The 11,829-nt window shown below is 42.1% G+C and overlaps 1 protein-coding gene across 4 annotated transcripts; it reads right to left on the bottom strand.

Annotated features, from left to right (window-relative positions):
- Nucleotides 1–828: 828 nt before the first annotated feature.
- tdg.1 (thymine DNA glycosylase, tandem duplicate 1) lies at nt 829–11,322 on the bottom strand. 4 transcript variants are annotated; one of them, XM_083662862.1, is made up of 11 exons: nt 11,193–11,321; nt 10,454–10,525; nt 8,638–8,819; nt 7,354–7,649; nt 6,853–6,922; nt 6,250–6,385; nt 5,050–5,132; nt 4,870–4,964; nt 4,617–4,788; nt 3,998–4,156; nt 829–1,620 (listed from the first exon to the last, which is right to left on the bottom strand). In XM_083662862.1, the coding sequence occupies exons 2-11, from the start codon at nt 10,507–10,509 to the stop codon at nt 1,499–1,501; spliced, it is 1,371 nt and encodes a 456-aa protein (XP_083518988.1). In that variant the 5' UTR covers nt 10,510–10,525; nt 11,193–11,321; the 3' UTR covers nt 829–1,498. The 4 variants fall into 4 exon arrangements, with proteins under 4 accessions (XP_083518988.1, XP_083518989.1, XP_083518991.1 ...); XM_083662863.1 differs by having other exon boundaries at nt 10,454–10,509; nt 11,193–11,258; XM_083662864.1 differs by lacking the exon at nt 829–1,620 and adding an exon at nt 1,656–2,169.
- Between the last annotated feature and the right edge of the window lie 507 nt (nt 11,323–11,829).

Genomic DNA, 11,829 nt, shown 5'->3' with positions numbered 1-11,829 from the left:
TCATGATTTCTAGTGCATCTCCAGAGCAGTGCCACCTGGAGTGCAGGGACCAGAGAAGGGGGAATAACATTTGATCTTTGACCTCAACAATCACCCCAACTCCGCAAAAAAAAAACTCAGGGACACCAATGGTAACCTGGATCACATGTCCCTCACCTTGACCCATGCAGCTCCCACCAATATGCCTCAATGTCAAAAGGCGATGCTGAACCACAGAAGGAACCTGAGGCCTCATTGGGACCAAGCACTGTAACATGAACTGCATGGACAGTACAGTCAACATCAAAGACATCGCTTCTTTCCAGAGTATTGAAAGTATGGGAGACCTACTGCACCAGCCAGGCACCGGTTGTTCACAGCAGCTGCTTTCATCAACTGGCTATAGGTTGAATTAGATTATCAATAAGAGATGAGTTGCAAAACAGGTTTATGTGAAAATGTCAGATTATGTATACATACGACTGTGTGTATACCTATACACATATCTGTATACCTATAAGTGCCGTGTATTATTTTGTGTATAGTAGTACAATTGATTTATGAATGATTGTCAATTGTTTAGATCGCGAGGTAGGCTTGTTCTCGGTTAATTGCTAGGCTTTTGTGATGAAGGGTTATGTGAATAAACCTCACTTTGACACTTCAGATGCACGATTACAGTATAAAGCATAACTTATTTCAACCCTGCATTAACACCATCTGTCAAATCCCAGTCTACCTTTTAGTCTTTAAAATATCACCAGGATCACAACAGAAGCCCATACAACAGAAATGGTAATGAGGCAATCTTAATTAGTCAAATAATATAGAAAAGCATCATGAGGACAATTTAATGGACAAATGTTTAAGAAACCTTGTGAGTGACATTTTCCAAAAACATAATTCTAACATTCCTAAAAGAAAATAGCACCCATTTGAGTTTTGTAACTCAACGATGAAAGGCCAGAAATTCCTTCAGTGGAATCACCAACATCCAAGATGAGTGTGATTTAGTCAAGTGATCGCCCAGTTCAACGCACAATGAATGTAAAAGTCCTAACCTCACCATAGTGTGCATACAGGCTCACATCGGACTGTTTCCAATCACTGACTTAATAAAATATCCATCTGTAGCGCCACCTACTGTCACAACAGTAGACACGAATGTTTACACCTACTGCATCACAGTGCAGTACAGTACAAAAAGCAAAAAACAAGTTTAAATACATGATCTTCTCCGAGGTCAGTCGAGCGTCATTGTCAAGTCCCTGATTTCACATATTTAAAATGACTGCCATGAAGGAAATCTGACATGTATACAAGACCAAAAACAGAATAAAAACCACGGAAAATATCCTGCAAAATCTCTAAAAGTTTGAACAATTCAATCTATGTGTATATATTCCACTAAGATACTAATGGGGGGGGGGGGGGGGGAAATCTATAACTTGAGAAAAAGGACCGAGCCGGTGGAAAGTCTCTGCATGTTCACATTGGGGCCGTTTTGAAGGCCCTTTCCTCATACGCTGCCTTCTTTAGGTCCGATGTCCGGGATCTGATCTGCAAAAGACTGGCTCATCCACTGTCCGTCTGGGAGCTGGCCCTCTGCGCTTTGACGAGTGCTCGCCTCTTCTGCTGCTTCTGTAGAGGGACAACACAGAAGCACTCAGCTAAGGATATATGCAGGTGCATTTACAAAAATTGAATATCGTGGAAAAGTTAATCCCCCCCCCCCAATAATTTAATTCAAAAAGTGAAACTTTCATATATTATAGATTCATTACACAAAGTGAAATATTTGTTTGAATTTTGATGATTACGACTTACAGCTGATGAAAATCAAAAATCCAGTATCTCAAAATATTATAATATTACATAAAAGAAATCAAAAGGATTTAGAATACAGAATTGTCAAACTTCTGAAAAGTATGTTCATTTATGCACTCAATACTTGACTGCATCAATGTGGCATGGCATGGAGGCGATCAGCCTGTGGCACTGCTGAGGTGTTATGGAAGCCAAGGTTGCTTTTATAGCGGCCTTCAGCTCGTCTGTATTGTTGGGTCTGGTGTCTCATCTTCCTCTTGATAATAGCCCGTGCAAGTTGGCTGGCCAATCAAGCACAGTAATACCATAGTCAGCAAGCCGGTTACTAGTAGTGTTGGCACTGTGGGCAGGTGCCATGTCCTGCTGGAAATGGAAATCAGCATCTCCATAAAGCTCGTCAGCAGACGGAAGCATGAAGTGCTCTAACATCTCCTGCTAGATGGGCTACATTGACTGCAAAACAATACTTTGAAAACTGTACTGGTGCCTAAACGGTGCTGGAACCTATCCGCCTTATTTCTAGCTGCCATGATGCCTGATGGGTGCTTCTTCCGCTTCCGGTGTATTTTTTACACTGTTTTAACTTGACAAAAAAAATGTCTATGAGGATTTTACAGCAGAGCCATTCTGCTCTACAGCCGTGTCGTTCGGGTGCTGGGATAACGTAATGCATTGTGGGTAGTCGGCTAATGCTAGCGGCTAGCGCAATAAAAAAAAAAACTCTCTCGTAACGGGACAAGCCCCGTCTTTTATTGTCACACGAACACCACAACACACTCATGCTGACGGTGGCCGGTGAAAAGTGTCCTCTGCATTTAACCCATCCAGGCATGTCCTTTCCTCCGGGGGGCAGGCCAGGAGCAGTGGTCGCTTTCTCGTACAGCGCCCGGGGACCAACTTCTGATGTTGTCGTCACTGGTCGGATGACGATGACGATCTGATCTTCTGCATGTTTTTAGTGGGGGGGTTATATACGGAGGAACCCCCTGGGGGAGCACGGGGAGAACATGCAAACTCCACACAGACAGAAAGGCCCTTACGACGAGATACCCCACCTGGGCAGTAGGCACTGAAGATATGGGGGGAACACAACCACAGCGCCCACAGTGTCCCAGGCGAGAATCGAAATCAGGACCTTCTGACTGTGAGGCGACAGCTCTACCACTGAGCCACCGTGCCCCAGTTACTTTACATGGCAGTAAAACGCCACTGAATGACCAAATTGATTTAACTTTTAACCATTTCGAGTAACACTGTTTTCATACGGACCCCCAGCGTTGGTTAGTTGTTTATAACGTGACTATATTTATAACTTTTATAATGTACTCCAGTTTCCGGTTTATAATTCGTGTCTGCAGCCGAGTATAACAAAGGAAATGGCAAGCTGCAACAATAAGTCATGTTAAACCGGACCTTGTACCCACAATGATTTTTTACAGTGGGGCATTCAAAAATAAGGTGGATACTTTCCTTTATTTAAAGGGGATTCAACCTGGATTTTTATTTATTTAAAAGGATTTCAAGCGGTGCAGTCCAAAAGATAACGTTAATGAAGGTACTCGCAGTGCCGGGTTCGGAGCACCAGAGGGTGGATATTTCACTCAGCAGCTCAGGCGTGGCACTGAAATGAGGAACATAAATCTCCTAGGTAGCTAAATTTGCGTTGCAATTCGGTCCAGTAAGGTACTGGTTGTAAAGGTACCGGGTTTCGGTACCCAACCCTACTTACAAGGAGTCCATCACACTACTCACTCACCAGTCAGACATTTTCTTTGTCTGGGGGCAAAATGCCTTTATAAATAAAATCCTCTGGATAATTAGTACACTTATTGTGTGTACAGTGTTAGATTGTGTACGTACAACTTAGTATAGGAGGCAAGACAGAGAGAGCAAATCTAGAATGTGATTCTGTGAACTTGGCTAGATAATATACATACAGTATTGGGCACTTTCATTTTCATTTTACCAATTCTTTTTCAATTTTGGCAATAAAATGAATTTCAACTTAAACAGTGTATCTGCCTTGAAGCACACTGATCATAACCTGAGGTTTCTCTGTATTTTTCCAAATGTAATTTGCCTCGGGTCGTCTACAACGAGCACAACGATATCTGGTTCTGACTTCTATGTGTATCTTGTATGTAGCCAACCTTAGCCTCAGGTTCAGCAGCGTTCATGTTGTCACGGTTACCTGTGTTTTCGGCTGATGAGAATGTACAGTGGCCGTTGTTCTGGGCCGGGGCCGGGGCCTGGCCCCCTTCAGTTCCTCCCGCCACATACGCTCCTCCATAGGCATCTTCATAACCAGGGTCGTACTGCTCCTCCTTGATCGCCATCCTCTTGGCGTCCTCTGTTGACGTGAAGAAGGGAAGCGTGAACTAAAAGCCAAACCTGCACTGATCTGATCTGATCAGTCTGATCTGGCTCCACAGACAAAACCTAATCATTTTCTACGGGCTGGGCCTGGCAGAAGGAAGGATTTTCTAGATGTACCGATCTATCTGGGTACAGCCAGCAAACTAGTGTTGGTACCAGGTTTTATTTCCATTAACATAAAAAAAACTAAAAAACATTCTTCATTATTTTACTTTATGTTGAAGTTGATCGTAGGGACAACCAAATATTGAAAATGATATACACTGTTGTATGTTGTTCATCTGCAACTTCTATGATTGTCTCTCTTGTGAACAAAATGTCTGGGAATACCTAGTTATAGGTTTGATAAATTAATAATGACAATTAGGCCTACTGCAAGGGAAAGACAAACTACATCAATTCATGCATCGAGTGTAGGGGCCAGTGGTTCCTACCCTTGGCCAGTCCCAGGTCGAAGCTGTAATTGATCTCCTCGATCTCAGTGGGTTTTTGGACGCCCTTCAGCTGATCCCTCAGCTCTCTCAGTTTGATGTAGAAGTGGACTTTGTCCTGAGCTCGAGGGAACTGGGCACAGCGGGCGCTGGAGGAGGGCATCAGATACAGAGCCTGCGGAGGGGAGACAACACACCGTCAATTCAACTCTTTTAAGATCATATTCAGGGTTTTATGATACGGTCGAGTGCTCACCACGTCACAGTCTGGGATCTTGTGCGGCTGTAGACCGAATTGAAGGGTCTTTGGTTTTTTACCAAACATCTCTCTGCAGAACATCTCATAGATGCCTGGGGAAAAGAAACATTACATAAATTCTCATGGCTGAATAATTCTATTGTACCAATTCTTGCTCTGTGGTAGATCATTACATACATTTTCCATTGAAAACTGCAATGAGGGGCTTGTACTTCATCAACTTCTCTGTGAGAATTTTGCCTCCTTCGCGTAGCTCTTTACTGTTGTGACAGGGGGGTGGGGGGGATGGAGAAAAGGTTATAGGGTTCATATACATTATTATTTCAAAACGACTGATGATAGCGGTTGGTGAATAAGATGTCCATCTGACTATATCGCTCAATAGCTGAACATCATTCTTAACGACAATAAATACTATAACATGGCAGTGGAGCCGACATCTAGGCCCAATTCCAATCCGCCCCCTAAAGACTCAAGCCCTGAACCCTCTAATGGCCGCCATCTGAAAGTGGTTGAGTCATCAAGTGTGGAAGGGATCCACATTGGATAAATAGGAGGATTGGGACAGCAGAGCCCTTTGCACTTGACAAGATGATGTTGACTCTGGCAGGTTTGGGGCTCGCTATATATTGTTTATTGTCAAGACGCTTTGAGGGATATAATCCCTGATGAGTCTGTTCTCATCCAGGCTCTGGCTCTAGCCTACTGCAAAATCTGCAATCTGCAACATGTGTAATTATAATTAAAATAAGCATAATAATGACACGTCACCCAACATTATACACAATGTCAATACTGTACAATACAGATTCGGTAAAACTATTTCTCATTTATCAAAAACGTTGTGGATTGCAATTGTAGCCTAATAGAAATGATCGATGATTATTCTAGGATTGTGTAAAATAACTACTTGCATTCCTCTGATATAATATTTTTGTCTAATCGGAAATCCCTATTAATGTAATGTTTCATTGTCAATTAAGGCATTCCAGCGCACTCGCAAACACCGCGTTCGTTCCGCGCGTGTTCTTTTATTTTTTTGACAGATATTTGCAGCCTTCCCCGTTTTATACATCACAACGCTATGCATTGTGGGCAATTCCCTTTCCGTAAGTGGCCACAGCTGCTCCCTTACGGTAAGGGGGGCAGAAAGGGCTCACTCCGAGCCCTCATTCACTTTGTGATTTCAGCGTGGGACATCCCTAAACCCTCACTCCCTTCACGTGAACGCGCCTCTAAGGGGGTGAGTCAGTAAGGGGGCGAATTGGAATTGGGCCTTACAGTACATACAAACTGTGGTCCCCCTGTGTGGGAGCTAATTACAACAATAATAATGATAATAAAATAAATAAAAAGGGGAGAGCCTGATTTGCCTACGTTGACAGGTCTTTGCTTCCTGGTGTAGCCCTTTCCACCATGTTGGTGAAGCCGATCTTGTATTTGACAGGCAGAGTGGTGTCGTGCATGTGGTTGAGTAGCTCCTCAGTAAATCCAGACAGGAACAGGCACTTCCCTAAAAACAAAAGACAAGCAGCCAATCATTTCCTTTCTCTGGCAAATAACTATTGAAATAATGTCTCTGCTGTGACTGGTGTGAGCATAGTAGGCTGAAGTCAAATCCATGTCATGGAAAGATTAATATTTAGCAGGTCACATGGTCCTTTTCCATATACATTTATCCAGGGAAGGTTGGTCTGAGTAAACACCCTTTCCCTGCAACGCCCTGCTTCACATGTACACAGATACACCCATTTCCACCTGCGAGCTGCCCAGGTAGAAATAGCCAAACTAGCAACCTTCCACTGACAAGTCATGTGTCCTGGGTGTGATCAGCAGATCCCCCCCCTTTCTTTTATACGTTTCCCAAACCAGTCAGAATCTGGACCGCTTACTATGGTTGATTTTGCAGACCAGCACAGAAACCTTATTATTAGGATATTAAGATTGCATGAATAACACAAATGGTACCATGAAACTTACAAAAATGATTTCCAGGACCTGGGAACCATCGCCCAATGAAAGCTGCCATCAGACCTGGGTTGATACCAATCTGAAAGAAAGACAATGGGTGTTCAGAGTCAGAGTCAGTCAGTTAATTTGCCATCTGCAGTCGAAACTACATTTACTTACAGGTAACTACTTTTACTTTACAGGCAAAATTCCCCAAACCCATCCCTAACAGCACAGTGCTTGGCCCTATGGACATGGTCAATATATGCATAGGTAATCTTACAATGACATAGTCCAGGTTGTAGTCTAGCAGGTCTGCATAGGTAATCTTACAATGACATAGTCCAGGTTGTAGTCTAGCAGGTAATCTTACAATGACATAGTCCAGGTTAGGTAATCTTACAATGACATAGTCCAGGTTGTGGATAGGTAATCTTACAATGACATAGTCCAGGTTGTGGATAGGTAATCGTACAATGACATAGTCCAGGTTGTAGTCTAGCAGGTCAATATATGCATAGGTAATCTTACAATGACATAGTCCAGGTTGTAGTCCAGCAGGTCTGGAAGGGTTTTTGTCATGACTTCCTCCTCAGACATTCCCTTGAAGCGGTCAAATTTCCTCTTCACCTTCTTGAAGCTCTCATCTATCTTCTCCTGCTTGCCATCTACCTCCTTGCCTTTCTTGGGCTTTGGGCCTGGTTTGGCCTTGGGTGCTTTGGGCTCCTTAGGCGGCTTCGGTGGCTTGGGTGCTTTGGGGATTTTTGGTGGTTTGGGAGCCTTGGGTTCCTTGGGTTGTGCCGCTCTGCCTCTCTTTTTGGCTGGGGCTAGAAGAAGAATGAATTGCTGTCAGTATCAAAGGACTGTCTGAACCTCCACTATTAAGAGCAAGGCTACCCTTCCAGTTTGTTGAACTGTTGTCCATTTATGTAGGGCCATATAAAAACGCTTGATGGCTTAGCGCTCTCAGACAGCCTCTTCCACATGTTTATCAAAGCGAAAACCAATTTTGAGGTGACGTAAGGGTCCCATGCAAGACCAACCCCCCTCTCAAAACATCCCAATAGAAAACTGAACCATTTCTCTAGGCCTATTTTACAATGATGACATCATTTAGGTTACTAGAATAATTAGGTCTAGTTTTTATTTTGATAATTAGGCCCACTTTTAGCAATTTCAGCCAAATTATGGAAAATTCTGCAATATTGCATGTTTTACAGTTGATTCCATTTTTATTAGAAACTTCCATGATTTCCTCAGTTTTTTCCATTCTGCAGAAATGATATGGCCTTATACTTCTGTCTTACTTCTGATTTTCCGCTATGTATGTACACAATAGTAATCTAAACTAATTCTGAAACCAGAAAGCCGAATACATTTGACTGTTGTAACTCACACAGCTTTTCAACATACACATGCTAGTTAGCCAGCATGCAAGTCAAATACTGCAGAATGAAAATGCTGTCAAAATAATCCTGGCTGAAGTCTAATGGTTTACATTGCTCTGGCTCTGAATTATGGAAAAAAACAAATGCATGTTTCTGATATGAACAGTTCTGATAACTTCGGTAGGTGCACATTTTGTTAATGAGGACTGCATAATTAATTGTGAATGAAATCACAGGATATTGCCATATCTGTGATATTAAACAATTTTGTTCCTCAAATCATCAAGACCATCATTTGCAGCCCTAGTGTTTTGATATGGTGGGCCATCATTTCACGGCAACATTTGGGACTAGATCCAGAAGGGGTTGAGACTATGGTCTAAAATACAGAATGAAAAATATATCCAATAAGGGATCCTCATAGTACGTTTTGTTAGGTTGGCCAGCTCCTGCTGCTCCATCGTGGGTTCTAGGTTAGCAGGCTTAATAGCAGCCATGTGTGGCATGGCCCTCTCCACAGTCTGTCCCTCCGGGTAGTGAGACTGATGGTGGGGGCTGAAGCCTGAGTAGTGGGCCTGGAGAGCCTGAAACTGCTGGGCTGACTGAATCCTGTGGTGGAGGGAATAAAAGAAATACAGGCAATAAGTATTAAAACTAACTACAAACACCAACATTGCAGTAGGATGTGCTTGGGGAATCCACACTAATGTTCATTGTCTTCGTACAAAAATCTGTGTAGTTTGGCATACTATAGTAGGTCTTCATCCAAATTATCACTGATGGGTGTCGCCAACGTACCACTAAAATGACCTTGTACCATCCCTTATGCAAGCAAGCTAAGCTTATAACCAGATGCAGTATACTTACAGAGTATGTGAGTCAATAGGTGCAGTGGTAGTTTCTGTAGTAATAGAATAAGCACTGATACCAGGATCAGCAAATGAACCTGTGTTTTTCACTATGGTTCAATATAAAACTAATAATATATAAAACAGCAAAAAGGTGTCTTTAAGTGAAAATGCTGAAATACTGCTACGCGAGGTTTACAGGCTTAAAAGGTTGGGTTTACTGATAATCAACCCACTTTGCCAGTCATTAAGGCTTGTTAAGGCTCTCCATGATTCTCTGTGGATGTGCGGCATACTTAAAATTTTTAAATAAACAATAACCGCCCTCGGAGCAGATTCTGCCTCTCGAGCATAACTTCCGCAGCTCCGTTGTGATGTAAAACACGTCACTACGGAGCACTTTGCCAGAGGAGGAAATGGGAGCTCTCCGTGAGCAGATCAGAGAGAGAAGGTAAACACTGCCCATGTGCTTATATTGCTGAGATTATTAATGATACAAAGTGGGTTGATTATCGGTAAAGCCATCCTTTAACAACACCTACTGTATAGCAGAGGAGTCTTGGCTATGCAGGCAAAAATGCCTATTAGGTGCAATGATCCACACTGTTCCTTATCTGTTAACCTATTCTGAATATAAGTGTTTGAGAATCCACCAATAAGCTAGGTTTGACTGACCAGTGTAACTAAACACAAATGAAGCATTTCCTCCTGTAATTGCTAAAATAGGCCGATACTGTACTTGGTGGTATGAATGACTATAAATTGAGCACTTGGGTTATCATTTAATTGATATCAGCCGATCTACTTAATAAATTACTCGCTACTCATATCAGTTTTGAAATATTTATATCAGTGCACCTCATCGTTCAAGAAGCAGCACAGAGCACTAAGTGCATGTGTTTTTATGCTGGTTAGTATTTAAAGTTAAGTTTAATTCCACCCTTCAACATTATGTTAATTCACTGTGCAAAGTGTGCATTTGCCTATACGTTATTCAAAAGGTAACCTTGATACATCCAAAGACCCAACCTTTTTTCTCAGTCTATCAGGGGTTAGTAACGTCAATATCAAAGAAACTCCAGTAAAGATTCACATCATAATGGGGGGAAGATGAGCAACATCCCACCCACTTCTCACAGTATTAACACACTATTAACACTTCCCAGTATTAACAGAGAGAATTGCCAGATAGCATCAAGCAAATTAGAGACACAATGACTTTAATCACCAGTGCACGACCCAGATGGCACATTCAAAACAATGGTGAAACAAAAGTCAAAGGGGTGATTACGTGCACATGCTTTCATTTCATTTTCATCACACTTTGCCATTCAGAGGAATTGTGTACAAAATCTGAGTCCTGCAGGGCCACAGTCTGTTGGGAAGGGGACTCACCACTGTTGAAGGTATTCCGAGGGGACAGGCAGTGATCCATACAGCTTTTCTTCCATCTTTAGGGTGGTTTAACTTTGTTAAATAAATCAATATTCATGTTGAGGACACATAATTGGGTGATATACATGTGGTTTATCATATCAGTCTGGCAGTGTATGAAACTGAATGCATGTGCCAGGGCAAAGTAAGAAAACCGGAGCCACATTCAAATAGAACATGTGTAAACAATAAAAACAAAAGATAGTAGCAATGATGATGAATGATAACGAAGTTATAACACTGTGCCGATATACTTTATGAAGAGTGAAACTGAACTAAATTAACACCACAACTTATATCGCACGTAGGAAATGCACACAAAGCCCTGTAACGACACATATCTCTCCAATCGAAATAGTTTAGTTCATGGCTAAGCTAGCAAGCTAAAGCCAATGAAAACCAGTTAGCAATCTGGCATTTTACATCAGGGCTTGCATAACGTTACCTACATCTACAACTATGGATCTAACTTTTAATCCAATTATGGGGGATTGTTAATAATAATGTTGATGCTAAGTAAGTAACGTTATAAAATAGCTGGCTTGTTTGCGAGTTTAGGTAGCGGATGCTATCGCACACAGCTAATGTTAGCCAATAGCTAGTCGGCTAATTTAACATGGATGAATGGTTACGCTTCGACTGAGATTCCTCGCCACAAATAACGTACCAAATCGACATATATTTATAAATGCAAACATACCTGTTATAGTTATCGATAAACGTGGCTCTTCTGCAAAGAAAATCGTTATTTTTTCATTTATTCCGCGCTTCTAGTCACATCATTTGTAAAGGTGCAGCAGGCAACAAAGACATGACAGCAGCCAGTGCTCAACTTTGACACCGGAAGATTCCAAATGAGAGATGAAGGGATCTCAAGAGAAACACCCTCAGCTATATCGAGCAAATCAATGAAACAGAAACAATATTTAAAACTATGTGACACTAAAACAATTGAAACACATAGCTGTGTCTTAATAGAACGTATACCTCGTAATTTATAAAATAATATCGCAAACAGCGGAAAGCACACACCCCTATTGTAGCATTGGTATGTGCTGCATAACCTCGCGTCACCAGGCTCTTCTCGGCGAGAAAGAGCCTGGCTTCCGCTCACAATTGATTTTGTCACCCTACCTGGTTCCGGCCTAGAGCCCGCCCTAGACCGGATGGGCAGCGTTTCTAGCTCGTCAACTGTTACGTTAACTTGACAATTTGACCCAAGTATCAGAACGGCAACAAAACAAAAGATGGACGTACCGAACGAAGTCTTTGAAGAAGTTATTTTAGAAGCATTGCGGATTCACAATCTCACATATTTTAAGCCAATACAGAAGCTT

This window comes from Poromitra crassiceps (assembly GCF_964638095.1).
Source record: "Poromitra crassiceps genome assembly, chromosome: 30".
NCBI classification, from domain to species: Eukaryota; Metazoa; Chordata; class Actinopteri; order Beryciformes; family Melamphaidae; genus Poromitra; species Poromitra crassiceps.
This window is presented reverse-complemented; position numbering and strand designations above follow the sequence as displayed.

Bases quoted from the DNA above. Each gene is read 5' to 3' on its own strand.
- tdg.1 (XM_083662862.1), bottom strand. From the start codon at position 10,509: ATGGAAGAAAAGCTGTATGGATCACTGCCTGTCCCCTCGGAATACCTT. The intron at 8,820-10,453 runs GTGAGTCCCCTT...CCTCCACCACAG, and splicing joins TCGGAATACCTTCAACAGTG to GATTCAGTCAGCCCAGCAGT. The intron at 4,965-5,049 runs GTATGTAATGAT...TCTTTTCCCCAG, and splicing joins TGCAGTTTTCAATGGAAAAT to GCATCTATGAGATGTTCTGC.